The sequence below is a fragment of the Stigmatopora nigra genome, chromosome 13, assembly GCF_051989575.1.
Source record: "Stigmatopora nigra isolate UIUO_SnigA chromosome 13, RoL_Snig_1.1, whole genome shotgun sequence".
NCBI lineage: Eukaryota > Metazoa > Chordata > Actinopteri > Syngnathiformes > Syngnathidae > Stigmatopora > Stigmatopora nigra.
In genome coordinates, this window is record NC_135520.1 from 6,241,335 (window position 1) to 6,266,820 (window position 25,486).

A 25,486-nucleotide genomic window follows, 5' to 3' on the forward strand; every position below is an offset into this window, starting at 1 on the left:
TATTTTCATCGTGTCTGGATATAGGCATGTGGAGGAAAAGGAAGGCTGTCTTCAAGGCTGCTGTGTTTGTGTAGTGAGGACAGGGGTGAAATGTCAGGAAGGGATTCGAGCCTGGGCTTATTAAAGTGCAAAGATGTGCCCCATTGCCACAAAGTATCTCTTTAAAAAGGATGCTTGAGGGAATGTTGGAACCATGGGGGGTCATCAAGGGATCAATGCATGGTCAAAGGAGTGGTCCGTTGCAGCCAATAGGGGCCAGGCCAAGGAGGAAACCATCTGATGTGAGTTGACCGTGATAAATACTACAAATGGACAGGTGCTTCCTGAATCTTGCATGGAGCTCGCTGCTTGCGGCACTTTTCCTAAAAGCGCCATTCACGGCTAGCTTGCGACTCAACCTTCCATCCCCGAATGTTTCCTCTTGATTGCCGCGCAAGCAAACAAAGCGAGACAGTAAAAAGCAAAATGCAGCGTGAATGAGCCAAGCGATGACAACTATACAAGGCAGTAAAGATAAGTGCTGCCTTCAGGGTGCTGTTTTATATAGAAAGGTGAGAAAGTGTGTTTGGGCAGATAAAGGGACATTTTCAGGGAATGATGATTGCCAGGGACATTGAGGACAAAAAGGCAAATACGCCTTCTCATTGGTCGTCCCGCTCGATTGCCTTTTTAGTTCCCGATGCCCATTTTCCTCCTTTCTTTCTTTTTTGCCTTGCTGTATGATTGTTTTGCGCTGTCCAATGAGGAAGGAAACCAGTGTGAGAAAGTGCCTGTTCTTTCGGGACCGACAGGAATTGGCTTCATCACAAGCGGTTCCTTTTTTTGCAGCTGGAACAATGCACTGGCGTCACACCCTTCGACTGGACCTCGGCATTTCACATGGAAAAATGCTCACAGAATTCCGCTCCCAGGCTCGGCGTGAAAAGCCAGAGGATGGGACGAGGGTGAGAGGGTGGGAGGTGGAGGCCGGGGGAGGCTGTGGCCTCCCTGGGTGACACGAGGTAAAGCAAAGCAGCACCCGTAGAAAAATTACGACATGTCACAAGAAGCAAATAAAACTCTTTATGCTCCCAATGAAAATGGCGAGTTACAAATTCACATTGGCTAACTCACCATTGGACCTATTTGAGCCACTATGATGGGACCACAAAGCACCGCAAACAAACAAACAAACAAACCAACAAGCAAATAACCAATTATATTGCAGGTTAGCTCACTGCTCCTCAAACGTTACATAAGCTTATCATAGCTCCGTTTTTGTAATGACCGTGAGAGGGCACGCACGGCTTCTTTCTCAGAGCCTTATCACCACTGACATATAACATTGAAATTGCAAGCTATATTTATTTGTCTTAGTTATTTTGATAAATTCTCAATTTTTGAGGAGCTATGCCCAACATATTAATAAAAAAAAGTGCTCATATTTTGATTTATTCCCAATTTTTTCCCAGCATATGATGAATGTTCGATGTTTTCCTTCCTTGCAAAACATTGACTGCTGCTGCACATTGTAAGATAAACAAATTTGAACTAAAATGTGCTGAATGTGTACTTCTACTATCAGTGCCATTCATCACCTAAGCGTATAAATCTTAGTGAAATGTGAGAGCTGAAATTCTTTTTTTCAAAGAGATTGATATGTGTACTGGAATGAATTATTTGTCTGGACTTACTCCAGATTTAAGTTTGGATGGAGTTTAATGTGAATATTTCAGACTAAGCAGTCTTACACGATCACTCCACTTTATTAATTTTCTTCCTCCACAAAAGGTCAAATGGTATCATATCATCCACTAAATACAACCACAAGGGGTAGAAGATATTATTTGTATGCACTTCTTTTGTATGCTTAGTGATTACCATAATTGCAGAAAACTCTGAATTTCATCGAACTTTTGGGAGATCTGGCGCAGGTTGCAACTATAATACGTTTTCTCATCTTCTAATCTCTTTTCTCTGAATGTGTTGCAATCAAACTCCAATTCTCATTAAGTATGGGCAAATAAAGCTACAATTTACAATCACCTATAATCTGCTTAATTGAATAGAATACAAAGACAAGATAAATAATGTTCAACTTTTTTTGCAAGCATTCTCTCACTTCTAATGTGGGGGCATTATTGCTGGCTTCTGTTCATTGTTAGTCTGCATACCATAAAATAAACTGCCATTTATTAATATATTGCAATACATAATGATGTATGCCCTTGTCATGTTGCATCATATCAAAATCCGTTGCAATACCTAGCCCTAATTTTCATGCTCAAATTTTGCCAGTTGTATTATTTTGCATGTAACCTACTTTATCATTCTGAAATAACCAAAACTAACAAAGTTCTGCACTTTCCTGATTCACATTCCAGGAAAATGCAACAGAGCGGGGAAAAAAAATCTGGACACATGGAAATTATCCAGCGATGTCAACCACGAGACAGACAAGAAAATTGCATCTCAAAGCCCCACCCGAGTGAGAATGTGGGCAACTTGGGAGAGATGGGGTCAGGCTGGAACAACACCCCTCGGGCCCAGTGGAGGAGGGGTCTCCTCCTGGGTAGCCTCGGTAACTGTAATGCTCAAGTCAAGTTGTGGGAAACGCTCCATTGCCATCAACATGAGGTCCTTCCACTGAACGTGAGTAAACCCACAAAACAGGTTGCAGGCAGACCCCTCACATCTAAGGCTTTAATCACAATGATAAATTAGGCCTGAAGGAGTGCAAGCGACCTCAGTGCTGCTGAGTAAGCCTTAGCGTGATCAAACATGGCAACAGGCCCACAAAAGTTGACATCTTCCATCTGGCCATCGTGCTGACTTGAATAACAATTACTCAGCACAAAAACATTTGCGTGCATTGTTTGTCTTTTCCGAGTGGAGATGAGTGAATGCCCAGCATGTACACGGCGCACTTATGAGGTCAATCGCAGTTCAGCCCTACTTAAGGAGCTGCTTACACAACAGTGCTTTCATCTGAATACAGATGTAATCTGTGTCAGTTTTAGGGATGTTTTGGGAGTCAAATTAATATAAATTGACGGAGTCTTGATGTGTACATCAGTCATTTGGAAGACAAAAATCCTTAAAACTCAAAGAGAAACAAGCATTCTTGTTTTCCACAAGTTGTTTCTCTGTAAATGTACTTTGTCAAAGATAGGCGGTATCATTAAATTGCCCTAAATTATTTTCACTATCTCGCAACGTCATGCACCATTAAATAACTGGCACTTAACGAGACGAATTCCACTAAATCAAAAGTAAAAAGATGGCGACTAAGCTTGAACAAAATGAAAGGAGAATGGGAATTTACAGTAGGGTTGTGTCTACATGTCTTTATGTATGTAAACAATGTTCTGAAGGAGCTAAAGAGGTCATGCGTCCTTGGTCAGGAAGTGTTGGTACAAAAACAGATAACACATCATTAAGCTGTTTTAAATCTACCATGATCACACAAAAAAACACCATACGTGAGTGACATGGCAGATTAAATAACTTGATATCAATCACACTGATAGGTTTCAATGTTTACAATGATTTTCCTTTGTTGTTAAACACTTTGCAAACTATTTTCATGATTAATGTTGCTTTGAAGATGTGAGGTATAGTTAAAAAGCATGGAAAAAAACAATTGAGGAATACTTTTTAATCAGTCAAAATTAGGTAGTGGTTTTTAACAAGCAAATAACCAAAAAACGTCCTAATGGTAAGTTTTCAAGAATATCTATCATGGAAAATATTAAAAAAGAGTAGTATGGTCTACATGGTTTTGGTTTCGTTTGGATTCATTTAACTTAATTTAAAATGATGAACTTAAAAAAATGCTTAATAATTGTTGAAGAAACTCAGACTTCTTTATAGGACTAGGTGTTAAATATCCCTAATATTCAGCACATCAATTGACAGTGATTGGAGATATCGTCTTACATGGGGTGGGATTTGGCTAGGATCACGTGGTGCCACCTGCACGCCACATCATCAGTTGTTTGCCCCACACGTCATTGGGTGTTTCGGCCACTTATAACAAGACACCCTCTGCAGAGGTTGGCCCACCACAGGATGATCAGCCCCGGGTGTGTGGCGCAAGGTGGAACCACGCGATCAATTGGCAGCCCATGTTGCATCCTTACGTTTCAGCCACAGCCAGTGACTGCTCCGTTCCGCTGCAGTGGCAAGTTCTTTAATTGCCTTCCGTTGGGCCTGCCCCCTAATCCCTACTTCCTTCAGGAGCCTTGTGGTGGACTTGGCAACAAAGCCTCGACAGCCCACCTCCACCGGCCACACCTTTACGCTCCAGCCCCGCCCCTCTGCTTCAGCTGCTAAGTTGGTATATCGCAGCCTCTTCCGCTCAAATGCTTCATCGATGGCCTCTTCCCATGGGACAGTGAGCTCAACAATGAAGACACGCCGGCAGGATTTGGACCAGAGGACCAGATCGGGGCGCAGGTTGGTTGTTGCAATTTCTGGTGGGAAGGTGAGTCTCTGGGTGAGGTCCACCCGCATTTCCCAGTCCCGGGCAGCGTTCAGTGGGCCTGGATCCGGAGGAGATGTCTTGGTTCCTCTCTTCTCCCCTTCCCGAACAAAAGTTGTTTTCTGTGGGACTGTAGTCTGGAGAGGCAAGGCATTGGTGGTTACCCTCCTGCTCTCGAGTTCAGCAGCCAGGCACTTCAACACCTGGTTGTGGCGCCAGGAGTATCTTCCCTGCGTTAGGCTGGTCTTGCAACCCACCAAGATGTGTTTGAGGGTTGCCGGGGCTGCACACTGGAGGCAGGCTGGGTCCTCTCCATACCAGACATGTAGATTGGTTGGAGAGGGCAGGACATCATATGTGGCTCCAATGATGAAGCTTAGTCTATTGGCCTCCATGCTCCACAGATCGCCCCACGTGATTTTCCTCCTCTCCACACCTTCCCACTTCATCCAGCGGCCTTGCTGAGCCTGGGAGACCGCTGTGGCACATCTGGCTGCTTCCTCCTGGTGGCGCACTTCCTCCACCACCATGTGCCGCCGTTCAGCTGGGGCAGCCCTTTGCCAGGTGGGTGTTGCTGTCTCCAACCCAAGGCCACCTCTGCCATGTTGGACATGACCCACTATATCCCGGTGTCGGAGGGCGGTCTTTGCCCCCGCAACTGCTGCAGATGGCCTCCATTTCCTCCCCGTTGCTAGGGTTGGAGCGGCACCTCTGACGAATGGATCCCGGGATTCATTGAGAGTCATCTCCAGTCTTGACTTGGCACATTTGTACTCCTCCGTCAGGCCTGAGATTGGTAGGGAGAGAACTCCATTGCCAAACAAGCCAATGCTGCTCAGGCATCTCGGCAGTCCAAGCCACTTCCTCACCTGCGAATTCACCAGTCTCTCCAGCCGATTGGCGTGGGATATAGTGACCTCATAGATGGAAATTGGCCACATGAGACGAGGCAGCAGCCCGAACTGAAAGCACCACAGTTTCAGCTTTCCAGGCAGAGCTGTGCTGTTGATCTGCTTGAGGCCATTGATGGTATCTTGCTTGAGTTGCTCCAACTGCTTCAAATCTTTGAGCTCTGCGCTGTACCAGCGGCCAAGACTTTTGACAGGCTTCTCCAGAATGGTTGGTATTGGCTCGTTGTTGACATGGAACCTCTCATTGGTGAGCTTGCCTTTGACAATGGAGATACTGCGGGATTTGCTGGGTTTTATCTCCATTCGTGCCCATTTGATGTTTCCCTGGAGTTTATCCAGCAGGCGTTTGGTGCATGCGCTTGTTGTTGTTAGGGTTAGGGTTAGGGTTAGGGTCATTGCAAATTATCTTCCTTAAATTGACTTACTTTGTTGTTTAACTTTTTTTGCTCATTTTCCTATCACATGGTGATAGCGACATCTCAACTCATTAATACGGCTCTAAAAAATTTTTTTTGCAGAGGATAAAACAATACATGAATGTAATTTCTGTTTTATCACTATAATTATCTCTATCGATTTACATGTAAAAACAGTAGCAAATTTTAACTGAGTAGCTATCAGCTCCTTTAGCGCCTACTTTATAGTACATGTTGTAATTCTTATTTTGATTTGACTCATGCATAACCAGAGTAACAGACGTAGTAGAGTGAATATGTGAAAGGTGAAACATGTCGGCTTGATAAAATGATTGTCGAAATAGATGCTCCTCCTGGCCTGAATAATGACAATCTTTAGAAACATAACCTGCAAGCGATTTGTTGTGAGTAGCAGTGTTAAGGGATAGAGGAGCACTGACATTGTTGTGTTGTGGCAACACTCAAGCAAGAGGGTGTCTGGAAAGTTCCGTAACTTTAACATGCTCTTGTTACACTGACAAATAAAATGTCGGGCTTTCCAAAGCAGTTTGTGCAAAGTGTGAAAGACAAGATCATTTGGTTATATTCCGTTTGTTTTGGTAGTGTTTTTCCAACAAATTGATTTAAAGCTCATTTCTTTTTCTAGTAATCCTCATAGTTGGCAATAAGTCTGTTGTTGTACAATGGCCAATTAATAATATCATTAGATAAACTTTTTTAGGGATGAAAAATAAGTGGAAAGCCAAGAATTTTTAATGGCGAATTTACTTAGGGTTAGGGTTGAACTATTGCTTATTGATTTATTTATTCTTACGCAGCAGTTTTTTTTTTCTTTCCAGCTACGACAGGAGGCGATTTCATCTACAAAGGCAGGGGAGTCAATAGACTTAGATGCCCGGCATCCATTGGGCAGGGCGTATCAAAAGCTTCATTGATTAGTTGGACAGATTGGGGCATAGAGATCAAATGTGCTGTAAAGAAGTCTTAAATTGCCGCTCATTAAACATGGCAGGTGGACCATCTGTTAGAAATGCCAGTTCCTTTCCTTTTTGGCCTTGGCATCAAGGCTGTTGTTGCTTTTTGGAAGAAAGGCTGACATCTCTATATCAAGTCACAATAGACCACCTACAGATTAGACAAGAGGAATTGAAATGTGATGATTTATAAGGTATTTTCCAAGCATGCAACTATCAATAGTATGTTACTGTCACTTTTAGCCTGTTTTGAATTGCCTGTCCGTGTGACAATGTTTACAGGTGAGCATGTATATTACAACTAATACTCTAGTGGTGTCAAACTGGCGTCCCGGGGACCAGATTAGGACCACAGTGTTATTTTATGTGGCCTTTGGAAGTAAGCTTGGGAGTTCTCAATCAAAATGGATTGGACACATTGCTCAGTCAATACCAGCTAAATGATTGAAGTATTTGTATGGAATGGTTAACATAATGGAAAGAAACTAGAAAGATGAGTTTGACACCACTGCTCTATCTATTCAAAACATTGAAATGACTACAGCTGCACGTATTTCACAATATTATTAATGTGCCAGAAAAGCCACATAAAAATAAAAATATATACAATGTGTGACACTTTTCCAAATTCTTAACTCTTAAACCAGAATATTGTTTGTACCCGAATCAAACAAATTGAATAAAACAGTTTCACGTCACTAATAACATTGGCCAATCCTTCCTTATACAAGAGGCACTTGTGTAGCTCTCTGCTTAATCAGCATGCTGTGTTTAAGGTTCGGACGCCAGCTGAGAGGCTATAGAACAATCACAAGTCAGTTTTACAAAACACTGTCACTGAGAAAAATGATTTCCTATTGTGGCAGCAGATGGAACATGGAGGTTCCAAAATTGTGTTTATTCGGGAGTAACACCACAGAAAAGAGCCAATGACATCATTGTTTACACTGGCTCAGGGTAAATACATCAAATGTTGAATACCCTCTCATTTATTGCCTAGTATACATTCATTGATACAATCCAAATTATGAATTAAATGTATAAAAATGAACAATTATAGGCGGACAAAAACGTAAAAGTGACCAAGGTGTACAAAAATGTGTAAACACTTGGATCTGTTGAAACATAATGCTTTTCTTTCTAATTTAGTCACTTAACCATCACTAGAGTTGTCTCTGAGCCAGGAACTCTGCTCACTAACCAGCAGATGGGCAAAAAAATACCTCCCACTGCAAGTCTTACACATTTTAAAACTGTGGAATGGTGAATATCCGTCTTTTTGACCCAGTCAATATAAAAACAACTGCTAATTCTATTTCTATTATTAGTCTAAATTGTATTTCTCTCTAAATCTGCAACTTAAATTGTATATGTAGCTCCTCCTCATCTATAAATGTGTGTTTGCCGGGGTGGTTTCCCCTTTTTGGTGAGATATAGATAAAAAGGGATGTGTTATGAATACAAAATGCAATTAATAAAACATAAAATGTTCGTAGGCCAAGCTAAATTGTTGCTGTCTAGTGAAAGATCTCATGAAATCTCATTCACACTGTCAAAGTGTGAATTGAACTCTCATCTACGCAATCAATGATAATCACAACATAATTAGAAATTCCAAATTAGTTTGTACCTTGAAGTTATCTTTCATAGAACCCCAGAGGTCCCCTTGCTATCAACAGCCTTCTTCAAATCCTTGGGACGAATGTCACAAGTCATTTTCACCTTCTGAACTTGAAAATTGGGTGTTATGTTCTATTTGAAGGCAGCATTTGAATGTGCCAGGCAGAGTTGGCAATATTAATTCTCCCAACTGAGGTATGAAATGAGTAGTCACCCACACTTTTATGTACTTAACAGTCTTTTGTCCTTTTCCTTAATTATTGAAGTCTCCAAGTAATAAGTCAAAGGGAGGGGGGGTTGGCGATGAAGTCATCTCTGCAGGAGGGCTGCTCAGGCACGCTCCTTCATAGTCAGGGAACAGTGGCAAAATCCTGTTCCCTTACTGTAAATCCTGCCCGGACACATTTGGCCTGTTGCAGGAGTGATAAAGCACACAATACTCTGCCCAGCATGGGTATTCAGTAAAAAGGCATTTGAGTTTGCTCAGAAAGCTTTATATACTGTCTTAACTTTATTTTTCTCTTCCCCATTTGGAACAATTGCACACACTTGAAAGGGGATGAAAGCATTCTCAAAGTGGTGTGACTGGATGTTTTTTTTTTTTAAACAAACACTGGGCCAATACTTTCACCAATTGATACAAATGGCTTTTCAATTGGTGACATTAATGGCTATTATGTTTAATAACGTACAATAACAGCTGGGTGCTTAATATTGTTTGGGTCCTTTTGAACAAGCATAATAAACAACATTTGGTAATCGCAGATTTTTCTCACCATATTGTTACTTGTTATTTCAGTAATATATTTATTTTTCTTTTGATATTATTATTATTATTATTCTGACAACTATAGTCGCAAGTGCAGATAAAATGATAAAAAAGTGTGATTTATAGTCCGGAAAATATGGTATTTATTGTTATTTATTTATTCATTCATGATTCATTGATTGTTGTATGAATTCATTCTCTCTAATTTCATGAAATGTACCAATGTTTTGCATGAATACACTATAATGAACATTAATATTTTAAGTTAGCAATATTACTTTATTACATCATAGTAATTTCCATAAATTTAGTCCACTATCCTGACAAGAGGGTGCTGGAGCCTATCCCAGCTGACTTCGGGCACTAAGCGGGGGACACCCTGAATTGCTGACCAGCCAATCACAGGACACAAGAAGATGGTTAACCATTCAAACTTAATTTTAAGTGTTCAAGCAGCCTATCCTACATATTTTTGTAATGTGGGAGAATTTACGGAGAACCCGAAAAAAACCCACACAAGCATGCAAACTCTACATCTTGGATCGAACCCTCAACCCCAGAACTGTGATGCCACCACAATATACTATTATAAAGTTAAAGACCAAAAGTTGGTTCATTTTTTTTTTTGTATTAAAAGCACAGCATGAAACTAATTGAAAACCTTTTTACAAAAATCCAACTGGAGTAGTACAAGTGGATCAAAGGGCTTGGGGGGCTGAACAGGAGAGTGGGCGGCGTTTATTGTTATGTATATAAAAGCAAGGAGGGAGGCAGGACAGAGACCACCGTGGATGACAACATGCACTGATGCTCGTCCACATGCATGCACACGCATCACTCTCGGGCTCACAGGTTTCTCTAAAGCAACAACACCTCGACAACAAAGTAACACAAGTGACCGCCACAATGGATGGACATCATAAAGACCGCAGAATGACTCACTTGTGGATATTAACCTTTTTAATATCGGTCTAACCTCTTTTGCACTGGATAATTCTCCTCTTGGAGCTGGAGCTTCTTCCACTGCGGGATTCTATTTATTTGCATTTTGGATCTCCCTTCCCAGCACCAGGATTTTTAAACACTTCTAAGGATACGCACATTAAGCTCTAAAAGGATGGCCCTTTGGTTCACATCTATTCTCGTAATAGTTATAACATGTTTTACTCAGGTATGGCGATCGCTTTGCGATGATGGAGTTTTTTTTTGTGTGTGTATGTGTTAATGTGTGGATTTTTTCCCCTCGATTCGGGTCTAGGTTCGAGGATCAGGTGTGTTCGAGATCGATCTGCATCACTTTGATAATTCCAAAGGTTCGCTGGCCAGTGGAAGGAGCTGCGGGGAAAGTGGCTGCAGGACTTTTTTCACCGTTTGTCTGAAGAATTTCCAAACCGTGGTGTCTCCCGGAGCTTGTCTTTTTGCCAAAGCCATTACACCTGTTTTGGGCACCGACTCGTTCAGTATGCAGCCGGACAGCAGCAGGCTGCGTTTGCCACTCAACTTCACTTGGCCGGTAAGACACGAGAAAATTTCTACTCTAATAGACCTCGTTTTTGATGATTCTTTGTGTTTCAAATGAAAACAAACAAGTTATTTAATTTCATCAATAATAAAGTCAAAATGACATGCTAGACTTGGTATATTTAATGATGGGCTGTCATAAATATTTAGTGACATCTTAAACCAGGGGTGGAGAACACGTGGCTCTCGAGCTGCGTGTGGCTCCCGGCCAAAATAAATTGATTCTGATTATATTTTGTATTTACGGTGGCTGTCTGCCTAGTTTCAAGTTTCTCTTAAATGTATTATATATCTAAAAGCACACCCCAATTCATCAGGGCCCATTAGAAATGGCTCTTTGTATCTAACTTGTTCGTCACCCCTGTCTTAAACAAAGTCACGATATGAAAGTACTGTAAAGTATGTAATAATGTTCATGATGATGATAATGTATATTTTTTTCCTTTTGATTTCAACCTCCTTAGGGTGCCTTCTCTCTGATTATTGAAGCTTGGCATTCGTCTGATGAAAAACCTGGAGGTAAATGACTTTTTTTTAAACGGGCTTGGGGTGTCACATCACCAATAACCACTAGAGGAAGCCAAATACAAAGGCCCAATTTTCTCTGCCTTCTTACATCATTCTCATTTTCCCAAAAATCAGTAAGCAGGCCTTACATGGGGGAAAGGGGGTCACATGACGACAAATTCATATGGCATTGTCCAAGCTCTGGATTTGTGTCCACTAGGATGTCTTGTGACTCACCCTACAAGCAAAGCTCTCCAAAACAATTGCAACTTCCTTTGTTTTATTTCGGCCCTGCGTGGGAAAGTGTACCGTTTTAAGTGAGCTCATGAGTCCTTGCCAAAAAGTATCCCCACCCTTTCACATCGTCTCCACAAAGATCATATTGTTAATTAACAATGTATTAAATCGCAGCCCGCCCAAGACTCAAGCTATACAATCCCTTTTTGGGGCCCATTGACCACCAGAGGGGGCCCCGAGTGCAATAAATAAATATTTTGATCAACACTTGAGCCTACAACCCAACCCAACATTATGTAAAATTGTCTGGAAATCAATGTATTTTTATGTACTATGTACTAAACCGAAGTAGCCTAAATGGTATTCAGTGTACCACCTCGAGTAAATCACCCATAGCCTGCTTTTGTACTGCATTTCAAAATACTGTACCAAACAATTAAGGGTAAATTCACCTATGAAAAAACTATAAATAATGTTATTGGCAGAAATTGAGTACTCAAGTTCATATTGTATATTATATATTCAACTCCTGTTTTCTTTCCTCCAGACACCACCAACCCTGAACTGTTGATTGGCTCTTTTGCCATCCAAAGACAGTTGGGGATAGGGAATGAGTGGTCCCAGGAAATGCAGAGTGGGGGGCAGACAGAGCTAAGGTACTCATACCGCTTCATCTGCAATGAAAATTACTACGGGGACACTTGTTCCAAAATATGCGCTGCCAGAGACGACGTATTTGGCCACTACATCTGCAAACCTGACGGGCAAATAGCATGTCTGCCAGGATGGAAGGGACAATACTGCCAAGAACGTAAGCACGAATAAAGACACCATAATGGGCTTTTTTTCTCTGTTGTCATAAAAGTTAGTGGTGTACAATCTAAGCTTTGTACCATAGTAATAGAAATTAAGTGTATGCAGTATGCTTTGCCTTTAACTTTGTGTTTGCAAGGAATGTGCTTGTAAAATTTAATTCCAAGTATTTGCTATGTTAAATTAGGACTTTCCAAATAACACAGCGGGGTTACATTTGTTCTATTGATGGTCACAATCTAGAAAAAAAGAGATACACTTATAAGAACCTCTTTAATCTATGCTTAACCGTTAACTTTAAATTTAAAGTGTTAGTTTGTTGTTATCAGTGACAAAGCAAAAAGTAAATATGAAAAAAAAAATAGTTTAATAAAGTATGACAAATTCAGCAGACAAACCTTAAAATTGAATATTTTCACTCCATATATTACAATGCAAGTACGTTTTTTATCTATTTGAGAATCTGCAACCAGTAAATATGCTGCATTTCAAATATTGTGATCATTGTTGAATATTTTTGCTAAGGAAAAGTACATTTCTCATTTATATTCATTCAAAAATTAGCTGTTAAAATATCTAATATTAATAAAGTGAATACATGTCTACATTATATAATTCACAGGTCATTTTGCTCCTAGTATAATAATAAAAATAAAAATTAATTCCTGTTCTCTTTTGTCCTATGTATATTCACATTTATAATCCCAAAAATTCAAATAAAAGTTTCACGTCTAATAACGGTATACCTTTGTTGCTTTTTTCTAAATATTTTCTTCTTCTATCTTTCAATGTAACCTTTTCGAGTTGTAGCCAATTATTTAAAATAAAATACGCCGGAAATGCCTACCACTGTACCTGTGAGGTGGCATTTAAGGTGACAAAGAAAAGAATATGCACACTCCCCCTCACCATTTAATCCAGTGAGGTGATGGGAGCAGCACACGCTGGGTTAATCGTGACATTATAGGCCGCCACGCGCCACTAAATTGCAGCTCCTATTGTTGGGGCTGTACTAGGCAGCAGCTGCAAACGGGGTTCGAACTGCACACCGGATAACAATGGGGCAGCTGTCACTTTTTTTTTGCCTCTTTACGAACAAGCATCTGCTCTGCATTGAAGCAACCAGTCATTTAACAGCATGCAAAATCAATGTCACATGCAGAACAGAGTAGGTAAATTGTGCCTTTCCATTCAAACACTAGGAAGTCACTTTGATGAAGGCCCCCTACACATGGAAAAAGTTAACTTTTCACATTGTTGTTGTTTTTTTTCTTCGCAGCGATCTGTCTGGATGGCTGTAATGAAAATAATGGAAACTGTACAATTCCAGGGGAATGCAAGTAAGTATTTACTAACACGCTAGTAAACTTTTTTGGGTCACATATGTTGGTCACATGACATGACGTAGTGTTAAAACGATAGTGCAACGTGAGCTTTTAGGACATGTCCTTTTTACTGTGAATAGCTTTACAAGTCAAACCAGTGTTAATATTGTGTCCCAATTAAAAACAACATTTAAACAAGTTCAGGTTCACTATCATAACCTGTGATTGAGGGAACCTAAATGGGAATTCTTCCATGAGTTTGTTATTGACCATAAATACTATGTTTTGACATGTAGACACTTACTAAAAAATATTCTGGGCTCTGTTCTTCTTATACATTTTGTAACGAGAGGTTGAAAATAATTTTGTTAGTAACAATAGTAGTACTGTTATGTTTCCCTTCTTTGTCTCTAAATGTTGGTCCAAAAAAATTACGTCTTTTTTAGATGCAGAGAAAGCTGGCAGGGTGTCTTTTGTGATGTGTGTAAACCACATCCATCATGTAAACATGGTACATGCACGGAGCCGTGGGAGTGCGCCTGTAAGGAAGGCTGGGGGGGAATACTTTGTGACCAGGGTATGCTATATTTTTATTCAAATTCCATATTTTTCGGACTATAAATCACTTATTTTCATAGTTTGTCCGGTCTTGCGACTTATATATGTTTTTTTTATCACTCTAACCTCTGACAGTCTGTAATTTTGGCTCTAGTTAAAAAAAAAAAAGGAAAGTATGACATTACGAGAAGCCTATTTTTCCTGTTGTTCTCAATTTCAGTATTTTTACTTTAAAGTGTGTCTGTTCCTGGTTTAGGATCAAATAAAACTAGACTTATACTCCAGTGTGACCTATATATACTTGTTTTCCTCTTCATTGTGCTTTATTTGGCCAGTAGGGCTGACACTCAGCTGCGATTCACAGACCGAAAAATATGATAATTCCAAAATAGAGTGATAAATATGTCTCGTATAACAGAGCATTACTTTCCCCAGACCTGAACTATTGCACACACCACAAGCCATGTGCCAACGGGGCCACGTGCATGAACACGGGCCAGGGCAGCTACACCTGCGCCTGCTTGCCGGGCTTTACGGGGGTCAACTGCGACTCAGATGTCAGAGTGTGTGACAGACGGCCCTGTCACAACGGAGGCAACTGTGTGGTGAGTGCGGAAGTCCCTCGCTCTACTTTCCCACAACACACTTTCCTGTTTTTGTTGTTGCCTTTGCCTATCTACGAGTCCAGGAGGATGCCATTGATTGTCAAGTCATGGATGACCCAGTTCCCAGTTTACAGTGTACTGTAAATAGGATGCAAACTGAAGGATACAGGGGCTTGTTTGGGGGGAGGGGGGTATTGTGAACAGGATATGAAAAGAAAACATCTGAAATCTGAGCTTTTTTGATATCATTCTTTGCCTTCAGGAGACGGAGAGTGGATACAGGTGTGAATGTCCAATAGGCTTTACCGGGCCACACTGTGAACAACGGATGCTGACATGCATGGATACGCCCTGCTTACTTGGCGGCAAGTGTAAAGAGACGGCCAATGGTCATAGTTACGTATGCGAGTGTCCAGCGGGCTATACTGGACTCAACTGTGAGAAGAAATTGGATAAATGCACCTCCCTGCAATGCACAAATGGTAATGCACTATCACAACGTTCAGAAAAAGTTGACTATTAAATGAACGTCCTACAATAAAAGGTTAACCATGATCTTATTCCTTTAGGTGGCCATTGCATGCTGCGTGGCAACCTGCGTGTATGCAACTGCCGCGCAGGCTTCACGGGCCTGCGTTGTGAGATCAACATCAACGAGTGCGCCAGAAATCCTTGTTTTAACGGCTCTACCTGCGTTGACCGCATAAACGACTACACTTGTATGTGCCCCTCCGGGTATACCGGACGACACTGCGATAGACCGACGGATCGCTGCGCGTCCTGGAGCTGTTTCAACGGCGGAACTTGCACCGTCGGTGCCAATACTAGGCCTACCTGCCTCTGCACCTCACCTTACAGCGGTCCCCAGTGCCAGTCCACCCATGTGCCTTCGTCTACTAACCCCAATGAGAAGCTCAGCTGGGTGGCAATTAGCTTGGGTGTCGGCCTGGTGGCAGCTCTGTTGATCTGCTGCATGTTCATTTTGGTCATGAAACGGGTGAAGAAGCAAAGAAATCAGCAGCAGGCCTCTGAGACCATGAACAACCTCACCAAGACCGATTTCCAGAAAGACAACCTTATATGTACATTAGAGCTCAAGAACACCAACAAAAAGATGGAGGTGGATTGTTCCAGTGAGAAATCTAACCACAAACACATCAACCAATTCCATAAGGATCACTATAAAGCCTTCATGGGGTACAAAGATGAACAATGCCTCCTAGACAAAGATGAAAACTGTGAAAAAATGATAGACGACAAAAAGTATCCAAGTAGAATGTACAGGTAAGTGCTCAATACATACCATGAAAACAAAACAAACAAAAAAAACATACCTAAAAGTCAAACCAATGGGTTTTTAAAGTTAAAAATTGTTCAACATTCAGTCCTTAATAGAAGGTGGTAATATTCCTCCTATTCCAGGGATTGACAGCAAGTGCTAGATATACTTCATATTTTAAATAATATTCCTTCAGAGACATACTCCAAATTTAAAAGTCAAAATAAATGAAAATGTGTGCATTTCTTTTAGTCATTTCACCACTTTTAAAGTATAAAAAGTATCAGAATTATTTCAACAAATTGTTATGCTGTTGCTAATCAATGTGAGTATATATGCCCAAGGGAGTCTAATGTAAAAGAAATATGCCATAGGCATCCATCAAAAGAGCCACATATGCCTCATGAGCCATAGATTCTCTACCCCTGCTCTTTTGGAAACAAACAAAAAGAAATTCATGGATTATACTGATGTACAGGGAGCAAAGAGACGGTGTGGCAGCCAATTAAATTGCGTTATGTGCTTTTTGAATTAAGAAATTACCCACATAAGTCAAAAGTGCCGCTGTAGTTAATATTTAATCAAACCACCGAACTATCTGTGTCTTTGCAGTGAAAGGCCAGAATGCAGAATATCAACAATTTGTTCTTCCAGAGAGTCCTTGTACCAGGCTGTCTTTGTGCTAGCAGAAGGAAAACAAGAATGCATTCTTGCAACTGCGGTATGTTCCCCTTTTAATTTCAAGTCAACTATACTTTTCTTGCTTAGTGAAGACATTTTTACATTTTGACATCATGAGGTCAAAACCTAACAAAAAATATATTTTGGGTTTTTCATACAAGAGCCAAACCACTTTGCAAGTACAGTGGTACCTGGAGATACAAGCTTAATTCATTCCGGGATTGCACTCGTATGTCGATTTTTTCTTAACTCAAACAAACGTTTCCCATAGAAATGAACTAAAAAAACAAATTAATTCGTTCCAACCCTCTGAAAAGACACCAAAAACAGGATATTGGAAAAAATATTTTATTTGTCTAATCATCTATTAAAAAAGTAACAAATAACTAGTGGTTTAATTGTATACTAAAATGTGTTTAATAGAACTTAAATTAGACGGATTTCGCAGAGGGTAGAGAGAGAGAGAGGTGTGGGGGGGGCTTTTTGCATGACAACGCGCTCGTAACATAACATAAACAAATTTAAATGAACTCGGATTACGATGCAGACCCTCAAAAATATAAATATAATCTCACCTTCAACTAAATTTAGGGGGTTAGGGGGAGAGAGACAATGCCCATAATATTCTTATTGGCAGCCTCTTGCGTCCACTATCGGCTCATATATCAATATTTGTCTCTTATCTCAAGATAAATATTTGCTAAAATGTTTTACTCAAATTGTTCATATGTTGGGGCACTCCTATGTCGAGGTACCACTGTACTGCATACTGTTTGATGCCAGTTTTTCACTGTTGTGCAGTTCACTGACCTGCTCTCTAAAAGTCCTTCTGTTGTCTTGCTAGGTGTAATAATTGGAAAACGTGACAACCATTTCTTGTGGACTGTTTACAAGCGTGGAGAGGGACTGGGATTTATTTAAATACAAAGTTGCTGCTCTTGAAAACTTGATGACTGGACGGAGCCCGAGCGCTCGACGAATGCAATAGAACAAAAAAAAAAAAATACTAAACTCTGGAAGATTGTAAAGACTTTGGGATTGATCGTCGTGCTTCTGGATGGTTGGGATTTATTCCGACATCTGTGTTCGTCTGAGAATATGAGGTTGAAGGCTCATATTGTGCTTGCATGTTGACGAGGACAAGAGGACTTTGTTGATAGAATCCCTTTTGGGCTTATTCCGGGAGTCAACACTTAAAAGAGGAATTGGCTTTTTTTTTTTTGCCTTTAATCAACCCCGGTTTTGAACAAGAAAACTGCTTGGCGCTTGTTTAAAAGCCTACTCAAACCGGTTCATTTTTGGTCATCAGGTTTGGAAACAATTGCAGAATGTCCAGTATACAGCCTACATCAATCACAGAGCCTTATATGCTATACTTAAGCAAAATGTTGTGCCCCAAGCCTTATCTTATCATGATTCCTTTGCACAGGAAAAAAAAAAAAGACGCAAAGCGTTGCAATGCGCTGATCACATGCAGGGAATCTCCAGATAAGGCCTTGATAAGTTTTAAAACCTTATGCAAAATTCTCACTTAAGACAAAGAAAAAGAAAAGTGACTATTGTACCAAGGACGCCTTCAATGGGAAATATTGAACCAATAATTTTATTGTAGTAGTTCATTAGTTATTTAAGAATATGAAGCACTGATCTTTTCTTCCTTTTTATAAGATTATTTTGTACATAGTGTATATTTATATGGCGAGATTAGAAGAACAGTATGTTTGTATGGTGATGCATCAAAGGTGTGAATTTATTTTGATGTGTCTTTTAATGTTTTATGTATATTGTTATTTGGCTGATATTACTGTGTATATAGGCATATAAGGACAGAACCCCTAAATACATATCTGGTACACTGTTTATTTGTTGGTCTTCACTGGTCGCGTGAACAAGTGGTCAAATATAGATTTGTGATTACAAGTCATCTAGAGTCTATTTGGTAGCATTTTATGGGTTCTGTGTCAGTGTTTATCATATTGTGAGCGTGCTGTGATATAAGTGCTAGCAATCACCAACTGTGGACTCCACTGTAATTGGAAGTAATGTAAAAATCAATCGTGATGAATATAAATATATAAAAAAAAGATATATATATATACACATGGGAAAAATGTATGCAAAATAAATAATCATTGTGGTTCTTTTATGTCCTCTAAAGTGAAGTTTTTGTCAACATAGTAATATTGCAGATCAAGCACTTGATTTGCACACTATTTTATGTTATGTGTATATTTTTCTAATACTGTCTTTGTTGTTGTTTTTTTTAAAGAATATATACAACTATAGTTGCGTGTGTTTTCTACGGTTACTGTAGTTTCCTCCCACATTCCAAAAACATGATAGGTAGGTCATACAGTTGGTATTTTAATGAGGTCGTTTACAAATCCCAAGGAGAGGCAAAATAGAATTTGATTTTGATGCAAGGAGCCATGTATACAACTATTTCTCACTTTGATGACTAGGAATCTACAGCAAGGGTTAGGGAACCTATGGCTCGGGAGCCACATGTGGCTCTTACCATGGGTGCATAAGGCTCTCCACACAGCATAACAATGTTGTCAAAAGAGTTCAGAGACTATTTGTACTTTAAAAGTGTTGAAAAAAATCACACCTTTTCATGTATTTTTACTTTTCAATTCTGCAAATGCTCTCAAAATATTAATCGTTTATGGCTCTCTCTGTCAAAAAGCTCCCCGACCCCTGATCTATACTATTTAGTGTTTATTTGAACTGCATAATTTTTTTCTTTTACGTACTTTCATATCATGTTTGGATATAGTAATACACTCGGAGTCGTTAAGTTCATGAAGTGCGCCCAATATAATGAAAGAATAGTCTTGGGTCAATCTGAAACTGAAATTTTCTTGTAATATAGAAACTGGGTCATAACAATACTCAAAATATCTTTCACTTTGTCATAATGAAAGCATGAATAAGCTCCGTTCTGAATGTTGATAAGACATTTGTCCATGTCGATGTGAAAAAGTGCTGAATGTTGAGGAATAAGCCCCACCCCTATCCAGCTGCCATTGGCCAGCACCACTTTGAGTCTGACATATTATGCCAACAAACGTGCTGGCAGTCGACTCAAGAACACATTTTTAAAGATCTTTAATGTGGCTGTGACTTGGACTTAGACTCAGCAAGTCCCTCAAGAGAGATTTTTTTTAAATTTTTTTATTTGTTTCCTTCTGAGAAGCTAAGCAGCAATGAAACCTCAAGAAATATTTAAGCAGAAGGGTAACTTGTGGGTATTTGGTTATGGATCCTTAGTTTGGAAGCCTGACTTTAAGTACCAGAATTGTAAAATTGGCTACATCAAGGGCTACAAACGCCGTTTTTGGCAAGGAGATGACTACTATCGAGGAGACAAGGATAATGTAAGTCTTATATGTGTATTTGAAATGCAATATTTCTTTTCAAACTATTGCTGTAAACCCTACTGTATTGTGTATATTTAAATATTGTGTACACTAAGTGAATCTGTTGTTTTTATCTCCACAGCTTGGGAGAATTGCGACGCTGGTGGAAGATCAACAGGTATGTAGGCAGTTCTTATTCATAGAAACACGGCCTCATCTGCAAATGTACACACTAGGAATAGCATGCAAGACACATGCCGGAATGGCATTTTGCTTCACACACACGCTTAATTCCTGTACAGTGTATGATACCTATGTGGCAAAATGACTAGACTATCATTTTCATAATGCAACACACAAGTGGTCATTATTTTTTAAATGATTATTTTGTAATATCATTTTGTATTGGATATTATTCATTGGTTTATTTAAGTATTCCTAAAAAGGCCAATCAGTGTGTGCATAATGTACATTCAGCGTGTTAGTTTAATGAGTGTAAAATATACCTCATGTCAATTTTTCATCTCGAAAAATGTAATTGTATCACAATCATTTCCCCCTTTATTGTTATTTTTTGAAGTAGATTTTGTGGAATATTTCCAGAATTGTGAAAGATTTTTCCTGGAAAGAATGATCATTATAATAAAAATGAATGAAAATTGTAAGCTTCATCCCAGATACTAATAACAATGTTTCTCGCCACTATGCAACAAAGTGTTTTTATTGACTCAGCTCAACTATCATGTCATTTGATAGATATTATTCTTTCCCATGTTTTTGTCTTGCAGGCTTGTACATGGGGCGTGGCCTACGAAATCCCAGAAGCCGAGAAAGAAAAGGCTTTTGAATACCTCAACATGAGAGAAGTGGAGGTGGGAGGATACATAACAGAGATGTTGGAGTTCTTCCCTCGGGAGAGTGGTGAGGACACTGTCCACGCCTTGGTCTACACTGGGACAACTGACCACCCCACCTACGTGGGACCCGCCTCGTACCAGGAGATCGCGGACCAGATCGCGATCTGCAGTGGCAAGACGGGCCACAACGTGGAATATCTTCTCAAGCTTGCAGAGTTCATGCACCATCACTGCCCCGAGGTGAAAGATGACCACCTCTTTGGCATTGAGGAGGCTCTTTTCAATATTTTAGAGAACTCTAAAAAAGGCAGCCAGCGGATGTGTGGTTAGCGCACTGGCCTCACAGGTCTGGATTCGAATCCAAGTCAGTCCACCTGTGTGGAGTTTGCATGTTCTCCCCGGGCCTGAGTGGGTTTTCCCCAGATATTCCAGTTTCCTCCCACATTCTAAAAACATGCAGGCTGGTTGGACACACCAATTCTCGGTGTCCCCAACCTAAAAAGAAGTGATTCAGAAAATCAATAAAAAATGAATTCTAAAACACAAAATACTCTCATCATAGGAATTTATCAAAAAGCATAAAGCATTTTATTTTATCATTCCACTTCAATGCAGTATAAATGGACTTTTCTGAATGTTTTAGTTGAATTGTGTGCATGTTGTTATGATATAGTATAGATCTTATTTCCCATTTTAAGTGCTACCTTGATTTAGTTTTATAAAATGGTTTGATATCTGCTGTACTGTAAACAAGAATGTATATATTTTACACACGGAAAAAGAAAGATTTTTGCAGTTCAGCCTTGTTTCTGAATCTGTAATGATTGTATATTTTGCCATTGAATTGTATGTTTATGCTTCTGAAGTATAAGTGCAGGCACAAAATTAAATCCTTGGCTTTAATTGTACTGAAGTGAAGCTATGTCTACAATATGTCAGTCTTTGCACCAAATTTTTATTTTAGAATCATAATATAATAAACTTTCTTTTAATATCACAAGACCTCATGCCATTTTTTGATTCCATTATGTTGACCAAAATCTTACTTCTCATCCAAGATACAATGTTTACATTTGAAATGACCATTAAAGTATCAAATTTAATATAGAATTTAGTGAACAGGAACACAATCCGTACTCTCTCAGATTAGATTTTGTTCTGGATTGATGTATCGATTGATTAAGCAGCAACCGAATCAAATTTTTGGGGAAAGTCAAAATGTCAAAATAAATGATTATCTTTTAGCTATACTATATTGTTATAAAATATAGAGACGTTTCTATTTAAATGTCTGAAATAAACAAAATGATCAAAAACCTAATTAAAAAATGTTACTGATGCAAATTCAAAGGATCAATACCACATAATCATAAATAAAAATAAATATTTTTTATTGTGATCATCATATCCATCAAACAGAAACTGAAAATTGGAAGTATTTTTTTGATTTGCTTTTTGTCTCGTTATTACTCTTCATAGGTCAGAATGAAACCTCATGGAAAGCTGACTTTCCAATCAATGCATGTGTTTGAGTGTGTTGTATTCCTGATGCTGCAATCTGGGAATTGGACCTTGAATTTATAGGAAGGGAACCACTGTTCCACTTTTAGTTTCCTTTTTACTCATCTCAGGGATGACTCAAGCCTTCAGATAAGCATATGACAGTGGGGATTTGGGAAGAGAAGCTGCTGACGTGGAGGAATAAAAACTTCTTGGGGTGCTGGAGCCTATCCCAGCTGTCTCCGGACACTCTGAATCGGTGGCCAGCCAATCACAAGGAGACAGACATGACCTGGATATTGTTGGGGGTTAAAACATCAACTTTAAAATCAATATTCTAGTATCCTGTTATAAGCAGGGGGGGTTCAATGTATGGTAAGTTCATTGCAAGTTGCACACATGGCTCTTTGCATCAAATACCATTATACCTTTACTTGGGATTTTTATTACCACCTCATTAAAATACCAACACACCTATATGACCAACATAGGAACATGTTTTTGGAATGTGGGAGGAAACTGGAGTACCCGGAGGCAACATGCGGTGAGAACATGTAAAACCCACCCAAATGGGCATGACCTGGATTTAAAACCAGGACCAAAAGCTGTAAGGCCGACGCATTAACCACTCACTCATTTTGCAACATTAATGATGTAAGATTGACACAAAAAAATGGATATTGTATAATTCCATTTCACCTCTCTTTTTTGGGATTTGTAAACGTCATTTAAATGCCAATACACCAATATGACCTACATATGAAAACCACACCTTGTTTCATGTCAGCAAACTACAGATGGGTAAGAATGCCAAGGGTACATTTTTTATGTGATAATTACGGAAAACATTTGATGACAAACACAGAAGATATTAGAGAAACGAAGCCAAGTACTTAAAAACATTTTTAATTGTGTGCTCCAGGCCAAATAAACCAGATTTTAAAAAGAATCTCATCTCCTACAAAGTACAAAAAGACATTGTCCACCGAAAGACTGATAACAAGTGAATCTAGCCACTATTTTGACTTTATTTTAGCCAAAGATAACATTGTTGTGTCTGGAATAATTACAGCAAACCTACACTATGGTTTTCTCAGGCTTTAATAGCATAGGTACATAAAAGGCTACTATGTGTAAAATGTTCAACAAGTTCACCCACTAACCTGGTGAACCCGTGCAACCCGATCAACTACAACAAGTGTGTCAGACTCGGGTAGGTTCGCGGGCCGGGTTAACGTCAACTCGATTTCATGTGGGCCGGACCATTTCAGATATAATATTTACATTTTTTTAAATAAATTGATTAAAAGAACTGGATTAAAATCCCTGAATATTCAGTTTTTTTATAGATCTAAAACAATTTTTATTTGAGTTTTTTTAATCTATTTTGGGATTTTACAAAACTATTTTTGAACTAAAAACACAGTAAAAACATAGTTCTTTTGTCTGTCTGATGCTTTTGAAATTTTTCCCCGGAATTATTTTTTCTTTCCGAGGTGATATTTTATGAGATTTCTATCTACAGCAATAATCATAATCGATCACTCATATCATTAAAATAGGAAAGCAGGATGGTGTAGTGGACATTTACCTTGAATGTGAACGTGTTTAAAAATGACATATCATGTCAATGTAGATTTATCAAAACAGGTCATGCAACATATTTAAAAGGCAATTAAAGCAAATGACTTCAGTTAATCCACCATGGTGTCTTTGTTGAATTTCAAGCAAGCAGGTGGAGCCTAAAGTCCAAGCAGGCCGATTTCCTAAATTTTTTTTAACGTATGATGGAAGCCCCAACCCTCTCTAATCCGGTGCCTTTCAGAGGTTAGCAAATATCTACTAAAAGCGACATTATGAGGGAGATGTTATGCAAATGAGTGCTTGATCACTTCATCTCTGTACCAGTCACTTGTTTTGTGTTCTGTCTGCAATTTTGATCTCAGGCTTAGGCTTAATCTTTTAACACCTATTTGACAGATTTCTCCATTGTTGACTGATTTTCTACCATCAAAAAAATCATGTTATTTTATACCATTCAAACCATAAACTGTCACTTTTTGAAAAATATACATTTAAAGTCTGCACAACATTTAAATTGAATGTGTCAGAAGCGCTTGGTATTGTTCAAATGGTGTTTTGCATACTGGGGGCTCCCTCCTAAATCATCAGACCTTTACTAAGAAGATTACCTCTTTCAATCTATGTCAGGATACATTTTTTAACTCTTCAACTAATAGCCACATTTTGCAGAGAGCGTGAGAATGCTTACAGACAACATGTTTACCATCTGAAATATGCGGTCAACTTGCTGCTGACACTGATCAGTGCAATGGTGACATCTGCTGCAAGGTACATGCAAGCCTTCTAAACCAGGGGAGGGGCAAACTTTTGGGCCCTGGGGGCCACATTGACTTTAAAAATTGTACAGATGTGCCAGGTAAGCACAAGATATGATATATATAAAAAAGTGCATCCGTTAACAGTACATATGAAACACAAACAGAAAAAAAGGACTAATGTTTTAACATACTCATCACTCATCATTAAAGTATAAAGTACAAGTCAAGTAAAAAGGAATGTAATAAGAAATATTAAAATGTAATTTTAAGAAAAGATAGAGGGGCCGTAAAACACGAAAAACAAATAAGAGTGGACACACCTACTGTCACTGGCTTCCGCGTGATGGCGCCATCTTGGGGGGAAAAAAACATTATTTGGACAACGTCAGTGGGCCGGGTTAAAAAGCCTCACGGGCCCATATGTGGGCCGCGGACCGCAGTTTGCCCATGCTGTTCTAAACAGTCATGCACAAGATGAAAAACAGCTAACTGGCTCAAAAATGTGTTTTAATGGTTATTTGTCATCCATAATTGGCTGGGATTGGCTCCAGTATCCCCTGCGATCCTTGTGAGGATAAGCGGTACGGAAAATGAACACTTAAATGAATGTCTCACAATGATTAATGGAGCTTTTCCTTGTTTTGCTCTGATTGAGAAAAAAAACGTATTGGAGGGATTGTAGTGGTTTAATGGGACAATTTCCTGTGTTGGTCACAATTTACCTTGAATGGAGGAACAGCATTGTAA

The 25,486-nt window shown here is 39.3% G+C and overlaps 2 protein-coding genes across 3 annotated transcripts; both read left to right on the plus strand.

Annotated features, from left to right (window-relative positions):
- Positions 1–2,324: 2,324 nt before the first annotated feature.
- LOC144206630 (delta-like protein 4) lies at positions 2,325–18,817 on the plus strand. 2 transcript variants are annotated; one of them, XM_077731692.1, is made up of 11 exons: positions 2,325–2,631; positions 10,411–10,665; positions 11,138–11,192; positions 11,965–12,228; positions 13,510–13,570; positions 14,002–14,132; positions 14,549–14,718; positions 14,981–15,200; positions 15,288–16,002; positions 16,610–16,718; positions 17,523–18,817. In XM_077731692.1, the coding sequence occupies exons 1-11, from the start codon at positions 2,368–2,370 to the stop codon at positions 17,526–17,528; spliced, it is 2,250 nt and encodes a 749-aa protein (XP_077587818.1). In that variant the 5' UTR covers positions 2,325–2,367; the 3' UTR covers positions 17,529–18,817. The 2 variants fall into 2 exon arrangements, with proteins under 2 accessions (XP_077587818.1, XP_077587819.1); XM_077731693.1 differs by lacking the exon at positions 2,325–2,631 and adding an exon at positions 9,948–10,323.
- An 898-nt stretch (positions 18,818–19,715) lies between these two features.
- LOC144206631 (glutathione-specific gamma-glutamylcyclotransferase 1-like) lies at positions 19,716–21,897 on the plus strand. Its single transcript, XM_077731695.1, has 3 exons — positions 19,716–20,058; positions 20,183–20,218; positions 20,829–21,897. The coding sequence occupies exons 1-3, from the start codon at positions 19,888–19,890 to the stop codon at positions 21,225–21,227; spliced, it is 606 nt and encodes a 201-aa protein (XP_077587821.1). The 5' UTR covers positions 19,716–19,887; the 3' UTR covers positions 21,228–21,897.
- The last annotated feature ends 3,589 nt before the right edge of the window (positions 21,898–25,486 follow it).